The 27,577-nt window shown below is 30.7% G+C and overlaps 2 protein-coding genes and 2 long non-coding RNA genes across 4 annotated transcripts in view; 2 read left to right on the top strand and 2 right to left on the bottom strand.

Moving 5' to 3' along the window:
• Positions 1-9,309: 9,309 nt before the first annotated feature.
• LOC146722491 (uncharacterized) lies at positions 9,310-9,982 on the bottom strand. The gene is made up of 2 exons (XR_014925159.1): positions 9,648-9,982; positions 9,310-9,502 (listed from the first exon to the last, which is right to left on the bottom strand). It is a non-coding gene; the product is annotated as an uncharacterized LOC146722491 (long non-coding RNA).
• A 414-nt stretch (positions 9,983-10,396) lies between these two features.
• On the top strand, positions 10,397-12,647 carry LOC146722490 (SAP domain-containing ribonucleoprotein). The gene is made up of 7 exons (XM_085484753.1): positions 10,397-10,577; positions 11,126-11,222; positions 11,299-11,360; positions 11,504-11,743; positions 11,882-12,010; positions 12,114-12,185; positions 12,287-12,647. Exons 1-7 carry the CDS (start codon positions 10,527-10,529, stop codon positions 12,386-12,388), a joined length of 753 nt encoding a protein of 250 aa, XP_085340879.1. The 5' UTR covers positions 10,397-10,526; the 3' UTR covers positions 12,389-12,647.
• A 397-nt stretch (positions 12,648-13,044) lies between these two features.
• On the top strand, positions 13,045-17,423 carry LOC114933907 (uncharacterized). Its single transcript, XM_029306490.2, has 10 exons — positions 13,045-13,294; positions 13,780-13,845; positions 13,918-14,059; positions 14,179-14,415; positions 14,550-14,699; positions 15,217-15,325; positions 15,401-15,559; positions 15,646-15,842; positions 16,216-16,288; positions 16,363-17,423. The coding sequence occupies exons 1-10, from the start codon at positions 13,194-13,196 to the stop codon at positions 16,506-16,508; spliced, it is 1,380 nt and encodes a 459-aa protein (XP_029162323.2). The 5' UTR covers positions 13,045-13,193; the 3' UTR covers positions 16,509-17,423.
• Positions 14,827-27,577, bottom strand: part of LOC146722489 (uncharacterized) — a 27,950-nt gene continuing 15,199 nt past the window's right edge. Inside the window, exon 3 of the long non-coding RNA XR_014925142.1 lies at positions 14,827-15,347. This is a non-coding gene — a long non-coding RNA (uncharacterized LOC146722489). The remainder of the gene's footprint in view (positions 15,348-27,577) is intronic.

The raw sequence follows: 27,577 nt of genomic DNA, 5'->3' as shown, positions 1-27,577 counted from the left end.
ATAAATATTTTAAAATTTATTATTATAAATAAATTTAAAATATTAAAAATAATTATATTTAATATTTAAATTTTTTATAAATTACTATTAAATTAAGTTAATAATCTTGAATTTAAGTTTATGTTTTGAAAACATATTAAAGAAATTTTAATTTTCTATTAACTTTTAAACATTTAATTTTTTTTACTAAATTATTATTAATAATATAAATTTAAATCCAAAAATTAATAAAATATAAACCAAAATTATTGGTAAAATAATTTTCCAACATAAATATATTAATTTATCATATTGTATTCGAGGAAGTATTCCATGTATAAAAATTACTATTCTACATAAAATATTAATTAAAATAAAAGTTAAAATTATTGAATATTTTAATAAATTCCTAAATATATAAATTCTAATTAATCTAAAAAAATAATTATTCCATATTCAGATAAAAAAATTAATGTAAACCCACCCCTAAAATATTCAATATTAAATCATCTGACTCACTTTCGATAAAATCTATAGGACTTCGATTTAATTCAGCTAAAATCCTAATAAACACTATAATAAACAAAGGATATAAAACTACTATATATCATAAATAAAATTGATAATTAATAAAATCAAAAAAAGAATATCTCTCTCTTATTAATATAATAACTAAAATAATTAAAATAAATCTTACTTCATATGATAATATTTGTGAAACTGATCGTATTGCTTCTATTATTGAATAAATCGAATTAGCTGATCATCCCATAAAAATTATAACATACCCTCTAATAGTTATAAAAACAATTATTATTAAAATAGAATAATTTAAAAAATAAATATTAGTAATGTAAGGAAATACTAATCATATTATTATTAAAACAAATCTAATTATAGGACATAAATAAAAAAAATTATAATTAGATTTATATACATAAAATAATTCTTTATTAAGTAATTTAATAGCATCACTAAAAGATTGAAATAATCCTATAAATCCCACCTTATTAGGTTCTTTACGAATTTGTACATATCTTAAAATTTTTCGTTCCAATAAAGTTAAAAAAGCTACCCCAACTAATATAATTAATAACAAAATTAACAATCTTAATATATTTAACGCACTATAAAAATATAATCTTAAATTTTGACAAATTATTACTTGTATAACTTTTTTCTATTATACATCATTAAAATTCTAAATTTAATACACTTAAATTTTGCCAAAGTAATTTTATTTATTTACATATATTTGATCAATTAAATTTATTCATTAAAAAAAATATAATTTAAAAAAAAGTCCTTTTGTACAAAATTTTCTTAATTTTATTATAGATAGAAACCGATCTGGCTTACACCGATCTGAACTCAAATCATGTAAAATTTTATTAGTCGAACAGACTAAAATATTAAACTTCTTTATTTAATTTTTATTTTAATTCAACATCGAGGTCGCAATCATTTTTATTAATATGATCTTTCTAAAAATATTACGCTATTATCCCTAAGGTAATTAATTTTTATAATTATTATAAAAAAAAAATTTTCTTAATTTAATAATCAATCCTTTATAAAAATTTCATTAATTAATGTTAAAATTATCTTTAAATTAAAGTTCATTTTATTTAATTATCCTCCCAATAAAATATAATCATTAAAATAAAATTTATTTCCTTAAATAAAAAAATTATATTAATTTAATAGGGTCTTCTCGTCCCATAATTTCTTTTAAGAATTTTAACTTAAAATTTAAATTTTAAATCTACAAATTAAAACAGCTTTAATCAATTCCTTCATTCCAGTTTTCATTTAAAAAACAATTGATTATGCTATCTTTGCACCGTCAATATACTGCGGCTATTTAAAAATCACTGAGCAGAAATAATTTTAAATTATTATCAAAAAACCATGTTTTTGTTAAACAAGTAAATTAATGAAAATTAATGTGTATATGCATTACAATATATTCAATACAATATTCTCTTAATTTGAACGAAAATTATAAATAACTTATGCGTAACATATATTTTTGGACTCCTAAATAAAAAATATATTATATTATTTGCAAAAAATAAGATGAAATATTTTTTATTCGAATAGTCTCAACTGCTCTTTTAGCTGAATGTTTAGAAGCAATGAAAAAAATCGAGGATCTACGAAAAATTTAAGTACATTTCTAAGATTTTTTTATATGATATAAAAAAATATATGGTATATAAATTGATTTTTTTATTAATTTTTAATTACACACACACACACACACAAATAGATTCTTATTATTTAAAATAGTTTTTATTTTTGTTCTTTATTTACATATGCATACATATACAAAAAAATAAAAATAATATGATAGCCTTTTTGCTGACATTATCTCTCAATATTTGCATCCGTGTGCTCACGTATTAGTTTTTGTACCTACATGGACGCTACTACATATGCGATGTAAGAGAGACAAAGATGGAATGATGCTCTCTCCTTGTCAAGCAGTCAGCATGTTACCACAGAAATTTCCCCTGCTCCTTATGAATCTAGTGAGAATCTTATCGTCCAGATATTTCATAAAATAAGTGACATAACTTCGTGAATTTTTTTTTAATATATTCTTTATATAATAAAGCAGTCCTCTAAAAGGCCGGATTTTACATTTTCGCTCTTAAAAATTTATAATAAATAAAATACGGACTCGCGGCTAACCCAACCTTACCCGTTCCTAGCTGTGCATTCCCCCAAGTTTATTAAAAATTTTTATTTTTATCTTTTTTTCATAAAATAGCTCTTTAGAGGACTACAAATGAGCTTACTGATTAAGAATATCCTAAATTTAATAAGATTCATTCAATATTTTCGCTAATATCTGGAAAATAAGAATCCGTAATTCCCGGCCGGCCGATAGGCGTCTCCACCATGTCGCCTGTCGACCCTTAAGTTCTTTTACGTTATAATAGTATTTATGTAGCAGAGAGAAAGAGATAAGAGAGAGATTATACAATATAACTTTAATAATCGAAAAAAATCATGATAACGCTATTGTCATATCTATGTGTGTGCATATATATAAACATATTAATTTGCATATTATCTACCCAGACAGCACCAAGTCTAAAATTGACGCATAAGATAGCATTAAGAAATCTTTAAGACAGCTATCTTATGATATGATATCAAAAAGACATCTTATAAAGATATCTTACGCGCCAATTTTGGACTTGGTGTTGTTTGGGTATATAAATAAAATATGTACACAAATAAAATAATATTTGCATAAATATTATTTTATTTGTACATATTTTATTTACATAGATTATATGCAAATATTTAAATAAATCATTCGATTATTTTGTTACAGATGCATAATGTGAAATATATATTGCGTACACGAAACGATAATTGGAAGATAATGTTAGGCAAGAATTATTGCTATTCTTATTGTTCTTTTACATATAATATACATATACAGAGAAACAATGATAATACGAAAACCGGTTCTTGCTGATATCTCCCAATAATCGCATTCGTTCAACGCATTAGTGTTTGTGTCTACATGGATGTTACTACATATGCGATGTAAGAGAGACAAGGACAGAATGATAGTCTCTCCTTGTCAAGCTGTTAGCTGTCAGTATGTTACCACGGAAATTTCCCCTACTCCTTATGAATCTAGTGAGAATCTTATCGTCCAGATATTTCATAAAATAAGTGACATAACTTTGGTTTTTTTTTTTTAATATATTCTTGATATAATAAAGTAGTCCGCCAAAGAGTCGAATTTTGCATTTTTGCTCTGAAAAATTTATAATAAATAAAATACGGACTCCTGGCTAACCCAACCTTACCCGTTACTAGCTGCGCATTCCCCCAAGTTATATTATAAATTTTATTTTCATCTTTTTTTCAATAAATAACTCTTTGGCGGACTGCATTTGAGCTTACTGATTAAGAATATCATAAATTTAATAAGATTCATTCAGTAGTTTCGCTAATATCTGGAATATAAGAATCTCTAATTCCCGGCCGGCCGATAGGCGTCTCCACCATGTCGCCTGCCGACCCTTAAAACCTCGTTCAATCAGATGCCATTCGGCTAGACCTTTGCGCCGCCGCGCCACGCCGCCGCCGCCGATAAATTATTATTCGCCGATTTCGCCGCCGCCAATTTTGAAATTTTTGCCGGACGCCGCCGCCGCCGCCGCCGAAAATTAATATGACACGCCGAGAAAAAGCAAAATGCTATATATAGCTCCCTTATCCGGATAAATTTGTAAAATCGCATAAATATATGCATAAGGAAATTGATTAGCCCATAAACAAATGCATAAGGAAATGGACCAATCAATTTTCTTATGTATATGTTTATGCGACTATGCAAGTTTGTCTGGATAGGCTCTTAAGGCCATAACATGTACAAAAATTTTAGTCGTGATCGTAAGGGTGCCGTCACGTGAAGCGTAACTTGCGTAAGCGTATCTTGTGTTAGCCAATCAAATTGTTCAGATACTATACGCAAAATTTGGCATATAATAGCTGAATGATTTGATTGGCTGACATAAATTACGCTTACGCAAGTTACGCCTCATGTGAAAGCAGTGAAAAAGGAATGAACGAAGAATTAGCGGGATAGCCGTTTAGCTATCGAATCAGTGATGAAAATTGATGGGCGATTAGTTTCCTTAATCCAGCACAGTTTTCGCCGAAAAAGTGGACGAAAAAGAGAAAAATTCTACGTAAGTAATAAATATACTTATATACTTTACTGTATCAACTAATCATAGTCAAGCAATAAAATAGTATAAAACAATCACTGCCTTACTATTGTATGTTTGTGCTACTTAATTTAGATTATTCTGTTATGAAATTATCAGACTTATTGGTATTTTATTGTTCTCAGATTGTTTATATGCAAAATGTCATTTTTCAATGAAATTGAAGAATCAGCTGAAATACAGGATATCGATGAATTCAAAGAAAATAGAAATCTGGTTGTGAACATCGAGAATTCCTCTCGTACTCGAAGTATTGCTAGAGAATATTTTGGAATGCTAAAAGATAATGAGAAAGGTGCTTTTGTTGACAAATGTCATGTATATTGTAAAATATGCTTTATGCATCCTGATGGACGAAAAGTTTATAGATATAAAAAAGCAGTTAGCACAGGAAATTTACTTACTCATTTAAGAGAAGAGCATAATATAAAAACAACACATTTATCAAATGAAAGAATCAATATTAAAAGATTCTTTGAACCTAAACAATCTCAACAATCAAGCAAATCTTCAAAAATTACTGACAAACAAAAAGAATTATTTGATAGCATGACCATCTGGTTTTGTAGAGATTTTATTCCATTCTACGAAACTGAAAAAAGTGGACTAAGAGATTTTTTAAAAATACATGGTGTTATACAAAACGAATCAGATCTACCACATCCAAGTACACTATCTCGAAGTTCACTCTCAAGAGTGTGCAATGACTGCGTATTTGCTGTTAAAGCAAAAATAAATGAAGACAATCCAAGTGCAATTTTTATAACTATGGACGCATGGACTGACAATTATCGTCATATTCCATTTATGACTTTTACATTACATTGGATATCACCTACAGAAACACAGTTGAAATCATGTACGTTATAAACAAGTTTTTTGCCACATCCTCATACAGCGGATAATATTGTTGAAGAATTAAAAAGAGTGCTAACGCAATTTAATTTAAACAACAAGATTATAACTCTCGTAACTGATGGAGGAGCAAATATGGTCAAATCTGCAAAAGATATGAAAGTTGACAGAGTACCTTGTGTTGCACATGGACTCCACAATTTAGTGACAGTAGACACTCTTTTTAAATTACCAGAAATTAATAGTTGTATAACTAAAGCTAGAAGTATTATAAAAATTCTTGCTTTTAAAACTCAAGAAATTGAAAAAACAAAAGAAATTATACAGTAAGAGGAAATAAACAACATACTTGATAATGTTGAAAATCTAGAAGAGATGTTAGAAGCTGATGTAAGATTTAATTCCACACTTAATAGTAATAACGAGCATTCCTATGCGCAGACTTTTCCTTCATTTATGACATCTTCAGGATTACATAAAGATGTATCAACTAGGTGGAATAGTACACTAGAGATGCTAGCGAGTTTACTTAAAAATAAAGGTAAGTTGAATGTGTTAATGCATATATTCAAATGCAGATATAATTTATTTATCTGAATTTGAATATTGCACTTATAATATTAAACTTTTTTGTAAAATATTATTTAATATAATTATATATATTTACTATTAAATATAATTATAATTTATTTTGTAGAAATAGTAATACGCTGCTTGGAAATGCAAAAGCGTTATGATGCAATTCTCACAAATAGTGAATGGAAGAATATTGAAGATATAGCAAATTGTTTAATAAGTATTAAAACAACAACAGAAATTCTTTCTGGAGTAGAATATCCTACAGTAAACTTAGCACTTTTATTTAGGTTTGTTATTTTATTTAGATTTATTAGGTTTAATATATTTTTATATTTTATATCATAAATGTATCTTATTATAAATTTAAAGAAGTTAATTGTTGAATGTGTTGCATAATTTTTTTTTAGGGCAGAAATTGAAAGCAATATGTGTGAAAATGAAGATGATTCATTTATAATAAAACAATTTAAGAAAACTATTTTACAGAACTTAAAAAAGCGATTTCCAATACACGAAGCCCATGTTTGCGGAGCACTTCTAGATCCGACTCTTCAAAATGTTAAAGGTGTTGCAGAATATCTTGCAGATAAGCAACAATCTGCTGAGGAATTTTTAGTATATATGATCCACAAGATAGTTCCTTTGAATATTAGAAATAAACAGGTAAAATTATTTTAATTAACATTAAGCGATATGTTATTAAACAATATTTAATTATTTAGATCAAATTAATTAGATCAAACAATATTTTAAAAAATTTTTATTAAAATAAAATCATATAGTTTACTAATAAATATAAAATTATTGTTTTTATAATATAATTATATTTTCATGTTTAATTCTGCTTTTTTACAATAGGTATCTAAGAGAGAAACAGATATTTATTCTAATAAATCATGTCAGCTTCTTGGAGTCAAAAAATTACGTTTGGAATTAGCTGCGAAACACGCAAATATTATTCCTCCTGAAGATCCTATTCTTATTGAAGTTAAGAAGTATTTACATATATCAGAATCTATCGAGGATCCTCTACAATGGTGGAATAAAATGAAGTTATCACTGCCAAATTTGTACAAATTGATGTGCTGCATTTATGCTATTCCGATCACAAGTTCAGCATCTGAGCGTGCATTCTCTTCTGCAGGTTTACTTATCACAGCAAAACGTTCTGCGTTAAAACCGTCAAAATCTAACAAAATCCTATTTATTCATGATAATTTTAAATTAATAAAAGATATATATTTAAAATCTATAAAATAAGTTATGTATAAGTTTATCCAAAAAACATTGCTACAGTTATATAATTATTACTTGCAATTTCTTATTAATTAATGTATAATTTTTAATGAAAAAGTCTTTCATATGTAAAAAGTTAAAAAGTGATTGATATTTTATTTTTGTTACATATGATATTAATGATTAAAAAATGATGTTATTTTGTGTTTTCACGAGTTTCACAGTTTTTCACATTAATAAATATATTTTAAAAATAAATATTGTGTTTCATCTTTATTTATCTTATAATCTTATTATAAATGTTATAATATGTATTGTTATATGTACGTAGTTGTACGTAAGTTATATATGTATATGTATGCATAATTATATATTGTTTACTATTTTTATTTATTTATATTATCTGTACTTATTAAAAACAAAAATTAAAGTTTATTCTAAATTAGAGAAATGTAATTAACTTTGAAATTTAATATATAATTTCTACCATTATTGAACATAATAAACAATTAAAATAATTGAAAGGTAAAAGATTTTGAAATGTAAAAGTTAAATAAAAAGAGAATAAAAATAAACTAAAGAGAACAATATAAAATAAAACATATATTTATGTTTCTTGATAATTTTCAAATATTATATATCTATAATCAATCTGTTTATTAAATTATTATAGTTTAATTCCTTTATTTAAAAAAAAATATATATATATGTTGACGCCGTTATTCGCCGCCGCCGCCGATAAATTATCATCCGCCGATTTCGCCGCCGCCGAAAGAAAAAATTGTCGGCGAATTCGCCGCCGCCTAACTATTTAGTATCGAACGCCGCCGCCAATATAAAATAAAACGGCGCACAGGTCTACATTCGGCTATCATTTGATTGGTTGAACGAGGTCTTAGATATAGGAAGATAATCTTAAAGGGTGCTTTCGTTTATGCAGTGATTAGCGCATCCACTGCGCATCCACTGCGTCTATTATCTGCGAGTCACGTGACATCATTTACCGAACGATCACCTGCGTGAATTGACTGCTCAGATTGTAATTGGAGTGCGTAAGTAAAGAAATTTTAAATAAATATGAATTAACTTAGAAATAAATATTTTTTATCGGCTCTCAATATAAACAATATAAATATGATGGTTTCTAAATCGGCCTAAGACCCATAGCACGAAAAATTACAAGAATTAATTATTCGGAACTGTATCTCTTGGTACGAGATTACTAAAGTTCCATATATTAATTAACCTCGAACTTACATATGGAGAAATAGGCGCGAAAAATATAGGTCTAAAAAGTCGCTGAAGCGGGAATCGAACCCGCGTCTTATTTCACTTTCCGGGCGACTGCTCTTACCACTAATAGCTATTTAGACTTTTCGGACCTATATTTTTCGCGCCTATTTCTCCATATGTAAGTTCGAGGTTAATTAATATGAAACTTTAGTAATCTCGTACCAAGATATACAGTTCCGAATAATTAATTTTCGTAATTTTTCGTGCTATATGGCTTTTAGGTCGATTTAGAAACCATCATATTTATATTGTTTATATTGAGAGCCGATAAAAAATATTTATTTCTGAGTTTATTCACGCCTGGCCTAATCACGGCGTTATTTACTAACATCTACTAAAAAGGCAAATGAAAAATATAGGATCGAAAGAGTCTGAATAGCTTAGTGGTAAGAGTAGTCGCCCGGAAAGTGAAAGACGCGGGTTCGATTCCCGCTTCAGCGACTTTTCGGACCTATATTTTTCGCGCCTATTTCTCCATATGTAAGTTCAAGGTTAATTAATATATGGAACTTTAGTAATCTCGTACCAAGAGATACAGTTCCGAATAATTAATTTTCGTAATTTTTCGTGCTATGGCTCTTAGGCCGATTTAGAAACCATCATATTTATATTAAATATGAATTATTATTTGAATAAATATAATAAAATTTTTAAATAGGTTGAAGGTTCTGACATATGACGTGTGCACATAACATTTTTAGACAGTGATGACGGTAGGATTGAAATGTTGCTGAATGTAGACTTCTCAGATTTTTCCAAACTTACTGGGGACGAAGTAGCTTGATAGCTAGGAATGACTGTAACAGAATTGCATCTTTATACAAAGCACATTTTTTTTAAACAGATTACTTTAAATTTATATTCTTGATAAAAGTGCATTTTTAAGTTAATTGGATCGTAAATATAAATTAACAGACTTCATAATTTTATTGTATTACTTACCTTGCATTACTTTTAGTTTTGTAGGATCTATTTGGAGGAGTTATTCTCCACCTTCTTTGTTCTGAACTTTTATAACATAACTCATAATTGAAATAATTTTCAGGCAACGTTTCCAAGTTCAATTGGCTTAACAATGGAGAAGACTACATTCGTTTACGCAGTAGTCCGCAGTACTGCGAGCAAAGCATCCTAAGCAGGACCTCCGAGATGGCTGCGCAGATAGGCAGCAGCTCTGCTTAAACGAACAACAAACTGCGCTGCAGTCGGTTGCGCAGGTGGAGTAAACGAACGACATTTGCGGCATTCTGCGGCAGTCACTGCATAAACGAATGCACCCAAATATAAGAATGAACTGTATAAATAATAAAAATTAAAAAAAATTGAAGTTGACCGGCTAAGTTCTCGGAGCTCTGAAATTCAGTGTTTAACGTCAGCATAAAAAGGCACCTTAAAAATAACGTATAATTATAAAATTAATATATAATTCGTCACATATAATTTAAATTTCGCATCTTTATGCTTATATTTCTTTTTTTTTTCATCCAGATGTTCGTGAAATAGAATAGCATTTAATTGACCAATAAGAAAAAAAGGAACAAACATTTCTTTATCTTAATTGGTCCATTCAAGTTTTAGTCCACGAATAAGATTTTTGAACGCATCTATAAAATTTACAGCGCACTTTGACATTTCGATCAATCGATTGTCCGGCTTGCATTTGATTGGTTGGATTTCCGAGTCGGAACTGACCGATATGTGGTTGCGTTGTGTGTATATAAATTTGTATGTGTGAGAATTTATCGTTGCAGAGAGAGGATGTGAAATGTTATAACAGGCGTCAATAACGGTGTAAATTAAGATAAATTTGAGAAATACGCCATGGCTGACTCGTCGTACGAAAAAGGATTGACCGAACTGTCAAAAATGAAGGTAAATATCATAAATCGACTCGTATATGCAGTGATATTCGTAAGTTTGATGATACCCTAACCATAGTTTCCCTGGAACTTGGACAATACACCGACAACTTAGCGTCCTTCGATTCGAAAAATTACTTCATCTTCTTTATCTATCTATCTTCTTCCGCTATCAATTGTAAATTTTTATCTCATCAATCGGTTGATATATACAGCAATCTCTAATATTTCTTTTTCTTATATTTGCAAATTACTTTCCACAAGATCTGGAATATTACACTATAATCTCAACTGAAAAGTACTTTTTACTTATTGTTAGAACTTTTTATTAAATAATAATTAATGTAATTAAATTCTACTTAAGTCATTAATCTTGAACAGCAATAAAGTTATAAAAAATATTATATTGTCAAAGATTACTACTTGTTTATTCTCAGTATAAAGTAATATATCAGTTAGAATAGGCTCTATAAATATGACAATACTATTTAATATTTAATTATAAGGGCAATATAAATGTTTATTTATTTTATATAAATGCAATTTTTGTATCTTTATCAGGTGGCTGATCTGAGGATAGAATTAAAGCAAAGAGGACTTTCTTCTGTGGGCAACAAAAACGAATTGGTAGAAAGGCTTCAGTTGGCAATCCAGGGAGGTCTGTTTTATTTTTTTATTTCTTTATTTTGATTTTAAATTTTGGAATATAAAAGATTTTTGTTTATATTTAATAGATTCTGCATTATCCTTGGATGAAACTACAGAAGAAATTTTAGATGAAGATGAAGTACTTGGAGTAAGTTTTGTTGTATATTTATGTAATATGATATTAATATTAATAATGATATATAAATATTTAGCTATATAACTGAGAGTTAAATATTAAATATATATCTCTCATGTGCGTGTATGTGTGGGTGCGATAAATTTGAATTACAGGATGAAGAAATAGAAGAATTATCCAGTAAACCAGATTCACAGGTGCTACCTGAGAAACGAAAATTGTCTGTGGAGAGCAATAATACCAATGCGAAAAAAATAGTCCTGAACCGCAAACCTGTACTGGAAGAAATTAAAAACGATCAAGTGGAAAAAAATGAAAATAAAACTGTAAAAGAATCTGATGATGCACCACCAGAGAAAAAGATTATTAAACTATCAGAACTTAGCACAAAAGAGGTAATTAAAAAGTATATCATTTTTATCTGTTAAGATATATTAAATGTCTGAACAATATAATAAAATTATTTTTTTTCTTATATTATTTGTGATAATATAATATATAATTAATATATAATTATAATAATTCTTTAACAGAGATTAGAGATGAGAGCTAAGAAATTTGGAATGCCATTAACTGAGGCTGCAAAAAAGGAAGCTAGGTTAGCTCGATTTAACATCAATAATCAAAATAATAAATCAGCTGCATCTATAAAAACACCTGTGGTAGGGAATTAATAGTTTATTTTATAATGTATGTTATCAGAACAAAATGTTTATTTGTATATAAAATTATTTTATATCAATTTATAATTAATTCTTGATATAGAATACTACTTACGAAACATTGAAGAAACGTGGCGAAAGGTTTGGAACCTCTGTATCTAGTGTGATGGAAAAAGTAAGCAAATGATCTATGTAAATATATGCATGCTTTAAATTTTGAAGGCTTACATATATTTACTTTTTTTATCACTATTCTATTGTTATGTGACTTTTTAGGCTGAATTGGCTGAACGATTGGAAAAAAGAAAAGCTAGATTTGGTGAAGTACAGCCCAACGAGAGTAAAGTATCTTACAATAAAGTCAAGATTGTTAAGTAATACTCGGTGTTATATATTAAAATGAAGACATAGCTTATAAATCTTAAATTTAAGTTTTTCTTATTTTCAATATAAAGCTATTATAAAACATGAAGATTATTTAAAAAAAACTGTGCTCATGCTACCATTGTCATTTCAGTATTGAATTGCTACTTTTTTGTTTGCTTTATATGACTTTTTATATTGTATTTAAATTTCTTATAACTAAAGGCTCTTAAAAATGTAAATGGACGTATGAATAAAATTCTTGCATATGTAACATGTCATTTAATAATGATTTAGTATATACACAGTTATTTTGGATATTAATAAGATAAATATTAAATATTTCAAAATTTTAGTATAAAAAGTAAATACAAGGAAGTACAAAATATAACAAAAATTAATAAAATATTACTGTAAAAGAAAATTTATTTTCTTTGATCATGGAATAAATAAATCTCATTTTAATATATCAATTGAAATATTTATATATATGTGGAAATATATATTTTATCGCTAATTAATAAAATAATAGAAAAGGTCAATATTTTTTTAATTTTTTTGCTTGCACACTCTAGTTTGAACATTTGCATTTCGCTAATCGATAACTCGAACCAGCTCGAACGATTTCGAGAAACTAGATCCTAGCAGGGTTTTTTGCTTTAATAAGTTGGTTACAGTGAGTCAAAAAGTAAAATGGTGAAAACATTTTCTTATGCCGGCGCGCGTGTTTTTCGTCTCTGTTTTAGAATTTAGAATAGCTTGTATTTCATTATAAAAAACATTTTTATGAAGAACACGTGAAAACATTTGATGCATCGACATGGAGTTATTTAAGTTATTAATATATGTTGTATCGAGTTTGTATGCACTTTCCTCGAATGTTTATTGCGACGAGACGGATGCATTCGATGATGTCACGCCGTAAATATTTTTTCGATTTTTTGATATTACTAGAAAAATTAATCATAAATTTAAACGACTTGACTACGACGTAACTAGCAATTTTATTTGATTATTTCACGACGTTTCGACCATTTGGTTGTGGTCCCTTTCAAGCTTTAACTTTCGATTTCAAATAACACCGGTGTGATGTTGTGTTGGTCTCGGTTTAATTGATGAAGTTTCGCTTGAAAGGGACCACAACCAAATGGTCGAAACGTCGTGAAATAATCAAATAAAATTGCTAGTTACGTCGTAGTCAAGTCGTTTAAGCTTATTTTCACCACTAGCGACAAATATTAATTTTGATTGATATTAATTTTAATCATAAATGTATATTTTTGTTTCAAAATTGCATGTAACCCTTCTGTGATTACCCTAGAAATAAATATTTATTTATTGTATACATATTACAATTTGTTATTATATTTGTAACAATTGTGTACTTAAAAATGTTTTTATTTTAGGCCTATACACGAACTGAAAAATATACATCATTTTTTTTATAAGTCTGAAGAAAAGGATCTTTCTAGGTATATATTTTGTCTTATCTAAATAAAATATGCAATATTGACATACGATTTTAAGTAGATAATCTTTTTTAGTCTAGCAATGCAAGCAAAAAGGAGTGATCAATCTGCATTGGCACAATCGTGTAGCTGTAAAGAATTAGACGAACAAAATACTCAGGGAGCAGTCTTTTATAAACGTTTGATTGCTATATTATTATCAAATCTTGCCATGCAGGTTAGTTTGCAACATAATTGTGAAGATAATACTTAAAAAGTTTTGAAATTACTTATTTTAGATTTTGAAATGATAATCCTTTATAAAATATAATATAACATTAAATTGACAAATTACAGAAAGTTGACGACAAGTTAATTGGAACGATCAATGTAGAAGCATCCTTATCACAACTTGAATATCTTAAGAATTTTATAAATGGCCAAGGATCTATAAGAGAAGTTGATAGAATTCTGGACAATGTCATAAAACAACAATCTGATTACTCTATGTGTTACCATATGGCGGAAATTTCTCATTATTGTCATTTATTATTAAAGTATTTAATGAATTATTTGTTAATCATGAAAGATCATGTAAGAATAATTTATAATATTTATAACACATATATATATATAATATTTGAAATATATATATATATATATATATATAAGAACTATATATTTTTATGTTGAAATGTGAATCTAATTAAATTTTTAAATGTTTACAGTGGGACATAACTATAATCTTCTTAATAATCGTATTCAGTTTTATGATGTTGATGAGAAGACAAAGATGGTCAGGAGGTTTAATTATGTTTTTATTGATTGAGATCATATTTATAATAAGTTTTTTCATAACTTGGTGGCGACTTATACAGGTAATTTATATATTATTTTATCTTTTTTTATGTTGATATCTAAAACTTATAAATAAAATTATGATATATATATATATATATATATATATATATATATATATATATATATATCAAGGAAAGTCAGAAAGTAAGATTCTTCCAGTTAATTAATGTTTTTTATACTAAATTTTTACAAAAGTGTTTACATATCTTATAAAAATATATCCTTAGATTATATTTTCAACATTTTTTTTTATTAAAATATTTGTCTAGATGAGTAATTTAAAAATTCTGCCATTAGAAAGTAGGAATCTTTCTGCACTTCCCTTTACACTTTATCCTGTTATCTTCATCTAAATGAAATCATGAAAGCAGTGAAAGATGTCAAGGATGAAATGCAAAAATTTCTTTGTAAGCAAGATCCAATTTCTATCGACAGGGTTTTGGCTCATGAATCTTACTTTTTGACTTCCCTATAATATATCGTTTCTAATCTTAAATATTGTTTTGTTGTTCAAAAATTTGTTTTGTTTTGCAGGAAGCAGAAATTAAATTAATGGCTGCTCAAGCACAATTTGCAGAAATGCCAATTGCTTGTCAGCCACATAAAATGGGTCTCTGGCACAAAATATATGCATCAATTTTTGGTGAGTTTTCTCGTCAGCTTACCTGAAACATAATTACATTTGAAAACTTAGTATATATTATTTGATTATTGACAGCTTCGAACGAATGTGAAAAGTACTATGAATCAATTATGACGAATCCTAGATTGCAAGTGACACCAGCATATGCATTGACATACTTTCTTAGTACAGTCATTTTTCAACCATTTTCATATTTTGGACTTGTTATGTCTGAATTTATAGATAATGCTACAAGTGAGTAAATTATTTTGATAATATATAATTACATATTTTTCAATATTAATAAATATTAATTATAATATTCGCTTATTGTTCTACAGGTAAACTGAACTTTGTTTCTAAAACTACCATCACATTCGTTCTTTTCTTAACTTTCTGCATATGCATAATATTATTACCATTTTCCTTGATTGGCGGATCTATTAACTTTGGTGTGGGACCATTCTTCAAATTTGGAATAAAGGGTAAAGAAAACAATTCCAATAAAAAACAAGAACGCATTGAACGGATTTACGAGGTATATCAATTATTTTTATCACTTATAATTTTATAATTTACTTATAATTTAAATAAATTATATTTGGTAAAATCAATTAAAGAAATAATACATAAAGACATTGTTTATTAAATTATTGATCAAAATGATAGTCATCTTCTAAGTTCTAAAACAAATAATAAGTGTTCTAACTAATTATAATATTTAATTGTAGTATTCAGAAAAAATTCTAAATATGTAATATTTTTTTATAATAATAAACAATGTCACAAATACACGCAATTATTCGCAATTACATTTGTATGTATCCAGAAAAATTGTGAAATTTTTACAAAGTGAGATGTCAATAGATTAATGTATCCATAAAATCTCTTTTCTGATCATTTTATTAAAGGTTACTTCGCCTAAAAAACGACTGAATGATTCAGAGATGATGGAGCAAATTACATGGGAGCAGCAAGATAAAGGTAATATTAAAAAAAATAAGAACAAGGTTTGTATAATACATGTTCTCTTATAAATAAAATTATTATCAAATTAGACCCTGCTGGAGGCGATGCTGGCATTGGAATACATCATCCGAGTGAGAAACATATAAAGTGCAAATGTAAAAATAAAAATGTAGATGAAAGTATTAAGTGTAAAAAAAGAGAGGAGAGAGATGACACGATTGTTAACGATTGTTAACTTCTCTCACACTGCCATATGTACAGTGCTGTTACAGAAATTTAATAGATTGCTTGATTATTTATGATGCTATTATTATTACAGCATTTTTTTAGATTAATAATTATTAACTTTTTTCAGTATGTTGAGAGATGTGGTATTTAAGATTAGAAGATCTACTATTATGTATATAAATATATCTCACTTGTAACATAGAAAAATGTTCGCAATTATACTAAATTAATATATTTATATTAGATTTTTAATAATCTTAATTATATAATATCGAAAATGTTTTCAAAAATTATAGTGTTTTATGAAGAGATATATTTATTCTATCGATATCTCGCTTAAAATATCACTATTTTCTTAAACACAGGCGAATGTAATTGCGAATTATAAAAGTACCTTGTACTTTTATAAATTATTGCTATTTATTGTGATAAATATCATAGTTAATTTCTTAATTATAAGATAATGCTTATCGAATAATGTTATATTTTGCGCAACTATTTTGTATAATTAATCTTGGCATTTCATTAAACAATGCATTGTCTAATTAACATGTTTTATTAAAGTCGCTGAAATATTTATTTATTCAGAAAAATTCAAAATCATGCAAAGAATACGTGAATGAATAAAGCAGATGCGACAAAAATAAAATCATTGTATTATTCGATCAGCAGGTTCGCGATCGTGTTATGTCGATTCAACTTAATTAGTCGCGAGCAAGCAAGAATTTGTCAAATTTGATAGATGTAACATCCGCATGTAATTCCATTCGTATTCGCAAATGAACGGTCTAATTGTAATTAGATAAAGACACATTCATCATCGAACTGAAGAAAGAAGTAGATGATTAAAAATTGATAAAATGTAGAATGCGCGTGAATAAACTTTTATTAGAGAATTAATAAATCAGATTTTTTTATTAAATTTTTTTACAATGAACGTTTACACTCTTGGCGCTTTTATTTTTAGTGTAATCTATTTATATTGGAATTCTTTTTCTCATTCTACAATCGTGTAATTAAAGGGCACTCCGTTTATATCTATCGATATGGAAGCACGATGCATTTTCTATTAACATTTTACATTATTCTTGTTTCATTTATCCCGTTTTACCCGTGATGTAATTAAATATCATTTGCCGTATGTAAACAATAATAAAAGTAATAACAATAACTAATGTATCTATATGTGTGAATATATATATTTCATTGAAAAAGTTTAATATGCACGTTTAAAACGTACGATTTATTTGTAAGGAAAAACACGTGTGTGTATTTTTGTGTCTTTCCATTTTGTTGCTATAATTTACTTTTTCCAATTATACAATGAAATTGTCTTTATCTAATTAAAATTGAACTGTAGCAAATGCGACAATGAATTGAATTGCTCGTTTTATTCCAGTAATATTTCGCGAATTCATTAACTGTTGTCAAATATTCGCAAAGAATATGCTAATTAGTATCGAATATCGTGTATTTTTTAACGCGAGTATGTTGTCGAAAAATTCTGAAAAATAGGAGACCCGTTATGCCCTGTTTTTTCTTTTATCTTTTCCATTGTCCATCAATTTTTCGTGTTTATTCTTTTCCAAAGTTATATTTAACGATGTAGTTTGCACATTGAATTCGGAAACGTTAAAAGCTTTTGCGTTATCAAAACCGTGTTTGTAATCGTTGGATATCAATCAGTTAATGAGTCGTGAGTTTAGGTATTGCGTTTCTATCAGAAATGTGCATTTTTATGCCGAAAATGCGAATGCGTTGCGGCCTTTTTTTTATTAGATTTATTGTGATACATGTGTCGCGTACTCTATCAATTTTTTAAATGTATATGCATATATTAAACAGAAAGAGAAAAAAAGAGAGGCAAAATATATACATGTAATAAAAAATAATTTTTCTTTGCCAAGCTTTCAATTGTGAAATGAATTATATTTAATTAAGAATATTATATAAAACTTCTATCAAATCAATTAATTTCAAGATCAACCAACAAAACTGAAGTAAATTAGTAAAATTATTTTTTATTGTATTAATGAATAATAAAGGACCCTACAATTCAATGGAAAATGGCTTTCCGTCGAATAGGCTAATTTTTTTATATAGCTTAAGGCATTCTGATCAAAAGATGTAACATGTAGTCTCAAAGATAAATAATGGACAGTTATTGTGTTACAACAACTCGCAAAACTAGAGTTTTTCACGTTTAACTAGCTGTAAATCAGTAACAGTTTATTATTTAGCTTGGAACCTATTACATTTTTTGTTCAGCAGATCATAATAAATTACAACATATGAGAAAATCCGCTGCTCTTACTAAAATCATAGACGAAATAAATCTTGATAAAATCAGTTGATTTTCTCCTATGTTGTAACTTATGATCTGCCAAACAAAAAAATGTAATAATAAACTCAAAGCTAAATAATAGATGATTACTGATTTACAGTCAATCAAACACGAAGAATTCGTCTTAGCAATTGTCCATTATTTAGCTTTGAAGCTATTACATCTTCTGATCAGAATGCCTTAAACTACAACATGTAAAAAATTCAGCCAATTCGATGGAGAGTTATTTTCCATTGAATTAGTGCGAGGTCCTTTTAAATTAGATACACACCAAAAAAAAAAAAAGCTATCATCTTGTTATTTATAATAACATCTAAAACGTTATACGTCTTGTCATATCTTGCAATAATATTTTAAATTTTAATTTTAGTTTTTAATTATTTAAATAAGTTCATATGTATCGTGATCTCGTTTGTAATCGGTGGTGCGATGATGGTTCCAGTTCTCAATTCGGGTTTATACATCGTTTGTTCTATCAAATATTTGTTCTTGCGTCGCTGCTGCTGGTACAACGGTGGTATTTGCCTGCAGAAAGGATGTACCTTTCGGGTCTCCCGTGAGTTCCATTACATGCCCGAAGTAATATCAAAGAGAAAGGTGGCCGGGCCGATGTTGTGCGGTGCATCTAGTTTCGCCGTTTACGAAACGGAGCATCCGCGCTGACGGCACGAAAGTGCAGCGTGTGTTAGTCAGTTTAGGGGAGTTTGCGTGCTATTCACGCAACTGCCGGCTAGCTTTAAGTTTCACGTATAATTTCGTGCAAAAATCACCTGCGACGTGAGCTGCCGCCCTTCGTAATGTGTAAACGGATTTTCCTTGCTGTGGGCAATTTTTTTTATATATATTTTTGCAGCAATCTAAGGAATTTTTAAACTTTTTTATTATCGAGCGTGATATCATGCTATATTGCATGAGAAAAGAAATTTACTTGTCACTCTCTCTTTCTCTATTTAAATTAAAATTGAATTTAACAAAGAAAGAATACATCCAATATATTTTCTATCACTTCGTGTTTTGAATTCTTGTCAATTTGTTTCAGCTCATCCGTCGTGAGGGAAGCTGAAATACTTCGCTCCACGATGAAAGGGATCGTGCGGTCAAAATATTTCGGTGCACGCCATCGCTCGCGATCATCGCAGACATGTTCGAAAGGGTTCACGAGGCCGTAAAAGCTGCCAACGGGGAGAAAAGAAGAGAAAGGCACGCGGCGGAGGGTGGAACCGCATGTAAGTAAGCACGGGTGCATTACATGCTCGAAGTGATAGCTAAGGGCGGTTGGATGCTCCGGGTTCTTTAGTTTTCTCAGCGCACGCAAACACTACTTGCCGTTGCTCCTTCGTTGCATTATACGTGGCTCACTTTCCAAAAGAAAGTTTCCTCCGCTTCTTTTGTGTTAACCACGATGCGGTGTCGTGGCTTATCTGCTGAAATGCACCTTCGTCGAGAGGGCAAGCGTGTAATTCGGCACGATTCCCTTATTATTGGAACAGTTATAACTGATGAAAAATTGTTTGCAAATATTTGGAACGAAGACGGTTTTTTTATTTAACGACAAAATGTTAAATTAATATAATACGTTTGCCACGAAAAAAAATTGAACTAAATTTTAACTGTTCCTATATTACAACCCGAATTTTAGTTATCATGCCTAAGCTATGGTAATTCATATTTGTTAGCTATAGTTATTCGGTTCCTTTATTATTGGAACAGTTATATAACGGATGAAAAATTGTTTGCAAATTTGAAACGAAGATGTTTTTTTATTTCATGGCAATATATTAAATTAATATAATATGTTTGCCACGAAAAAAAATTAGCTACCATAGCTCAATTTAGCTGTCCCTATATTGCAACCTGAACTTTAGTTATCATGGTAAAATTTTAATTATGGCAACTAATATTTTTTAGCTATAGTTTAACGAAGAATGCTACAGCTAAAACATATTAGCTATCGTTGAATATTTCATTCTCAGGAATAATGATAGATAAATTGAAACACGAAAAGAAAAAGTTGTAATGAAACATTACAACTTTATCGCGGTATATTACATGAATTGTTAAATAAAAATGTCTAATTACATATATATGATAGCAATAATAAAATGACATTGTGAGGATAAAATAACGAAATTTGAAAGCTATAATCATAGATTTTCTTTGGCTGTGTAAAAATAACTAGAAGACGGTAGGAAACGTGCTTAATAGAAATGAATTAAACATGCAATAAAATAACCGAAAGTCGAAGAGAAAATATCATCAGATTCCGCCAAGGATTCCTTAAAACGGTTTCTTACATAACACAATACAATAATTATGAAAATTTCTGCAAACTCTTGTAATTTTCTGCAACGTGCACTTAATTTGCAAAGCGATTTTAACGCGCTTCTACCGAGTCCAACTTCTACTGTGCGCAGCTCCCTTCTTCGTTTTAACTGTTTAACTGCAATTTATTATTATGATTCCGAGCAGCGGAGAAACTTGGGCATTCACGAAGCTCGCGGTGCCTTAACTCAATTTGACACGGCTATAGCGCGGACGATGCCTGTAAATGCGCGTGCTATCAAAATAACGAACCTATCCCCAACATCTTCGAGTGCATTAATCGCGCCTGGTTGCATCTCAAGTGCAACGTGGGATCCGCACTTCATGCATGCGTGCGCATCGGGCTAGCTCACCTGCTCTCCTCTTCATGACCCCTCTCGAATTTGCGTCTCATCCAATCAAGGGGATATATATCGTCGAAACCTCGATTCGTGCATTGATTGCATCAGCTATCGCGATTGCGGTTCGCGAGCATCAATGCCCGATTTTTTAGAAAAAGTCCTCAAGTGCGCGGTATCGAACGTATCCGATCTTTTGTATACCTCAATGTAATCGAGAAACTCATTCTTCAAAGGGTATGTGAACAAAAGCGGTGTTTTGAGAAACGCAGATTTTTCTTTAAAGCTGTTATATATCTCTTATATTTTTTTACAGAAAAAAAATTTTGAAAAAAATATTTCTTTTAAGAAATGAAGTTACGGAAAGGCACAAATAGAAAATTGTATATTTAATGCAATGCATATATTTGTCATATTTTTTTCTTTAATTAATTTCGAGATTATGATTTTATGAGATTTTACATTAATTCGAGATTTAAATTGAGAATTAATGAATTTTTATTATATTTTTGTTTGCTATTTGGAAACTTATATTTTCAGCTTTTTATTCTGATTGATTAAAATCGTGATTCAGGATTTTATATATCAAATATTTTAAAACATTTTTTTCCGACTGATGACATTTCAAATATTAAATAAATATATATAAAATATTATATAAAAATAATTTTTAATTGTATATCGGATTTTATATTCTTCTATACACCGAAAGAATTTTCTCTTAGAATTTACCCCGAAAATCATGATAATTGTGGGATAATATGGTATTGGAAAAATTTTGTAAGAGTTTTTCTGATTAATATTTCTTTCAATATCATATTGTCCCACGATTACCATAATTTTCAGAATCAATTCTAAAAATATTCTTTCTGTGTGCTATTTCGCAGATAAGATTTGCGACGAAGAAAATATCTTTTCGATCACTTTTCGTATATTAAATATTATCGCGATTTCTGAGAAAATTTTTTCTTAATCGCTGGAGAATTGTACATTAATTTCTCGATACCTCAAAGAAATAATGCTTTTGTTTGCGACAATGAATTTTTATTGGCAATGAATTTTGACTCGCGTTGCTTCTGATTTCGCAGTATCTTTCGGTAGCTCACACGTTTCATCGCGACGCGGCCGCAAACGTTCGTGTCGCCGTGCTCTCTCGCTGATTGTGGATTCAGTAACTCATGAGAGGACCCGCGTCGCTATCGGGGAAACGGTAGATGTAACGACTAGCTATCGTCACGGTAAACGTTTCGCTGTTCCCCGGGATTGCTGAATGTAAACTGTCTATTACCGCAGTCGATCGCCGCGAACCGCGCTCGTTTCCATCGGGCGTGCATTTATCAGCGTTACGTACGATCGAGACGAGGATAATGCGGTATTCCGATCATGCGCGCATCGTATAATAAGATGATTGGCATTGCTAATTAATGAAAGGTTCGTATACACGCGCCAAATCGTAGCCGCAAAGTCGGAGAGGAGTTCGTGTAGAAACGACTAGAGACTATTTAAAAAAAATATATCGCTGCTAGTGTTACATTCTGCAAAACACGTCCTTCAAAACACGTTTCCTCTCGAGCGAACCACTGAAATAAGCCACGAAAACATATCGACCAGTCCAGCGTGCCATGCGATAAGACATAAGGAGACGACCGCTCATCGAGAGGCCGGGCCTCTCCTGGGACCAGTTGAGATCTTAATTACTGGCCTCTCTCACAGAGGAATGCCGTGTTATCGTGCAGTTACTTCTACCCGCTTGCATACGTCGAACATTGAATTTATACGCTTTGCTCTTTTTCCGTGTTGCTTCTCGAATCGGTAACGCGTTGCGTTTCATTCCAAATATGCATAAATGATGCACATCACGAGATAATGATGAGATATATACGAGTGTAAGCGGCAACTAGAGATATCCTGAAATTGTACTTTAAAAGATCGATAAGGCAGGAAGGTTTTATCGATTCTTCGAAAGATTCCTCGGATATAGTTATCCGAAATCAGCGATTAGGCAGGGGCGCTGCCGAATTAGAATGACTTGCGAAAAATTGATAGGAGAGCAGGTAAAGGTTCGCAGAGCGATAAGGGACACAGTCGTAGTCTGAGAGTCGAGTGAGAGCAAGCGTTACGAGAAGAGAGGAAAATTGAGATCGCGAGACGAATGAGCGGGCTCCGATCGAGATTATTAGTAAGAGATTTTGTTAAAGCGTATAGGGAGTTTATAATTGCGCTTACGAATATTTTTTATTTCTATATTAATTTTGTATTGATCTTGTTGGAGTACTAGAGTCAGTGCAATAAACTTTTTTTGTTCTTTTCTTTATTAAATAAAAAGAATCTGTTTTTTTTTTACCATATATTATTATCCCTGCAAGCCTACAGCTGAGCTGGGATATAATATATATATCATATCAGAAGTGGGATAAGACTTTTGTTAAAAAATTAGCGAAGAGCAGAGTATTAGAAAGAGAGCGCGATAGTGAGAGAGCGACGCTGACGTGGCGAAAGGAGAGTGGCCACGTGGCAAAGGGACCGGCTGTTAACAGTACGGGAAGTCTTTGATGGATCGCGCATATATAGAACAATTAACGATAAATCAACTGCGCTCGTTAGGTGCCCGATTAAAGGTGAATATAAGTGGGAAGCGTTTGGCTATTCTCGATAGAATCTTAGACCATTGTATACGATACGGGTGGCCGTCAGCCCAAGACATGGACCAGCTATCAGAAACCGGAAGTGAGAGAGGAGAAGGTACGCCGAATCTTCTGGATCAACACGGAAAAGCGACGGGCGTAAGAATAGAAGAGCAGCCGACTGCGGGACTGTCAATGATGAGGAGCGGAAGCTCGCAGGCAAGTTCAAATATAATAAGGGCGTCGGTGAGTGCACCAATCACAGGGTATTCCCCAATAAATATTCAAGAGGTAGTGCAAGCAGTAGTGCAGATCATGGAGGAGAGACAGCAAGCGTCGGAGGAAACGAGAGGTTCGCCTGCCGTTTTAAGAGAGAGTGGCTCTTCAACGGAAGTTAATGTGTCGGCAATCAATTGGCAGCAAATTAAATTTGCAACGAAGCTGATTCCCACATTCTCGGGAAAAGACGATGAAAATATAGTCAAGTGGCTAGACAGGATAATGTGTGCGGCTAGAATGTACAGGCTAACAGACGACGTTATCGTGCTTGCAGCGGTTTCTCAATTAAAAAATCGTGCTTACGAATGGTACAATCGACAAGCGATGGAGTCAGTGGCAACGTGGGAAGATTTCAAATTTCAAATCCGTAGACATTTTGAAGTCAAGGAATCCTACACAGCAACCCTTGCGAAAATAGGACAAAAGACGTGGAACATGTACAAGCAAAAATTCGTAGACTATGCGGAGGAAAAACTAAATCTGATGCAGCATCTTTCGTTATCAGAGAAAGAGAAAATAGAGCTGTTGGCAGACGGAGTGAAGGATCCGACAACCAGAAAGCTTGTGCTAAGCACCTGGGTAACCAACGTGCCGGATTTCATAGATCACGTTAGAAGAATCACGGAGGATTCGACGCTAACTAGAGCACCTTTCAACGCTCGATCTGGAGGTCACTTGGGAGGACATCGTCAGTGGAAGAAAAACGCTGACTCAACAGACAATTCGTCAAAAAATTGTTTTAATTGCAAACAGCCAGGACACTTTGCCAAGGACTGTACAGTAAAAAAGCCTGTTTGTTTCACCTGTGGGGAAGAAGGTCACATCAGCCCAGGATGCCCGAAAAGGTCGGCGACGATGAAAACACGAACGAGTCACGTGATCGACCAGCAGGAGAGCGGGAGAGAAGAAGAGGATCAGGCGTCAGACGTGGTGCCAGGGTCTTCAGCTACTACTATTTATGTGAGTGAATTTCCGTCAAATGCAAAGGACAACGCCTGTACCGAGGTAATCAGTTTTTTTTCGAATGTAGAAACAAATGCGCTAATAGACACGGGAAGTTACGTGAACTTAATGCGAGAATCAATGTTTAAAAAACTGTACGGATTGAAAGCGTTAAATACGGTGAATCAAAATGTAAAACTTAAAGGAGTTAATGACTCATTAATTAAAGTACTGGGAAAAAGTTTCGATAAAATAAAATTAAACGGTCTGGAAAATTGGTTTAATTTAGATTTTTTGGTAGTAGAGGACGGAACGATGAAATACGATTTGCTTTTAGGTAGACAATTTTTCCAAAAGGCTGATCTAACGTTAATTTATCGAAATGGAAGCTATACTTTTGAGATCAATAAGGAAGAATGTGTACATTCAATTTTTGCGATTGATGTTACTGAGAAGCGCTGTGTACAAGATGAGATAAATGAAAAATTAGATGCGGACTTACCTCATGCAATAAAAGAAAGATTGTTTAATATTTTTAGTTATGTGGATAATCTAGAGGTGGAAATGGTAAAAGATGATTTTTGTGCTAAAGTTTATTTGAAAGATGATTCATTATTTCGTTACGCGCCGCGTCGAATGTCGGTCAATGAAAAACAAGATCTAGACAATATAATCGACGATTTATTAAATCGAAAAATAATCAAGCCGAGTATATCACCTTATTGCGCGCGGGTTTTATTAATTCCGAAACGAGATGGGAAAAAACGTATGTGCGTGGATCTCCGACCTCTAAATCAGAGAATTCACCAACAAAAATATCCATTCCCAATTATTGACGATCAGTTAGACTCTTTGTACGGTAAGAAATATTTTTCAAAATTAGACCTGAAGGACGGTTTCCATCAGATTCCGATACACGCCGACTCGACCAAATATTTTGCTTTCGCGACGCATAACGGACAGTACGAATATATAAAATTACCGTTTGGATATTCAGAGGCACCCGCAGAGTTTCAAAAACGAATTTTACATATATTTCAAGACATGATTCGAGCGGGAAAAATTTTAGTCTATATAGATGATTTATTGATAGGCACCGATTCTGCCGAAGAAAATTTAACTATTTTGCAGGAAGTTTTAATTACCCTTAAAAAATATGGTTTGGAGTTGAATATATTTAAATGCTTTTTTCTTAAACGCGAAATAGAGTATTTGGGTTATTTAGTCTCACAGAACGGAATTACGTTATGCAAAAGGCACATTTCAGCTATTCTAGAATATCCACAGCCACGTAATGTAAAAGAAATTCAAAGATTTCTTGGATTATGCAGTTACTTTAGGAAATTTATTAAAGATTTTGCAATAAAAGCGCGGCCGTTACATGCTCTAGTCCGAAAAGACACCCCGTATATATTCGATGCTCAATGTAAAGAGGCATTCGAGTGCCTGAAACAAGAATTGACCTCCCCGCCGACCTTACGTGTATATAATCCATTGGCCGAAACAGAGCTGCATACCGATGCGAGCAGCCACGGTTTAGGAGCAATTCTGTTACAGAAACAAAGTGATGGATGTTTCGGACCGATCGCGTATTATAGCAAGGCGACTAATGATAGTGAAAAAAATTATCATAGTTTCGAACTCGAAACATTAGCCATTGTTAAAGCTGTCGAGCGATTTCACATGTATCTGCAGGGAATTAAATTTAAAATAGTCACAGATTGCAACTCTCTCGTGCTTGCAATGAAGAAAATTAATATAAATCCGCGAATAGCAAGATGGAGCATATTTCTCCAAAACTATCAATTTGAATTAACACATCGTATCTCTAACCGTATGATACACGTGGACAGCTTAAGTCGCCAAGTAATGTTAATAAATAATATTACGATAGAAGATGAGGTTCTCTACAAACAATTGGCGGACATCAAACTAAAAGAGTTGGCAACAGAGCTAGAATTTAAAGAAAATAAATATTTTGTATTAATTGATGGTTTAATATTTAGAAAATATCAAGATCGCCAGTTATTTGTAATACCGGAAAATATGGTAAATAATATAATTCGAATTCACCATGACGAATTAGGGCATGTTGGAATCGATAAAACCATCCATGGAATAATAAAAAATTATTGGTTTGCCGGAATGAAAATTAGGGTGCGACAATATATCGATAATTGCGTTAAATGTTTAAGTAATTCGCTAGCTGCAGGGAAACGCGAAGGAT

Source organism: Nylanderia fulva, unplaced genomic scaffold (assembly GCF_048542155.1).
Source record: "Nylanderia fulva isolate GAGA-0341 unplaced genomic scaffold, ASM4854215v1 Scaffold31, whole genome shotgun sequence".
NCBI lineage: Eukaryota > Metazoa > Arthropoda > Insecta > Hymenoptera > Formicidae > Nylanderia > Nylanderia fulva.
This window is presented reverse-complemented; position numbering and strand designations above follow the sequence as displayed.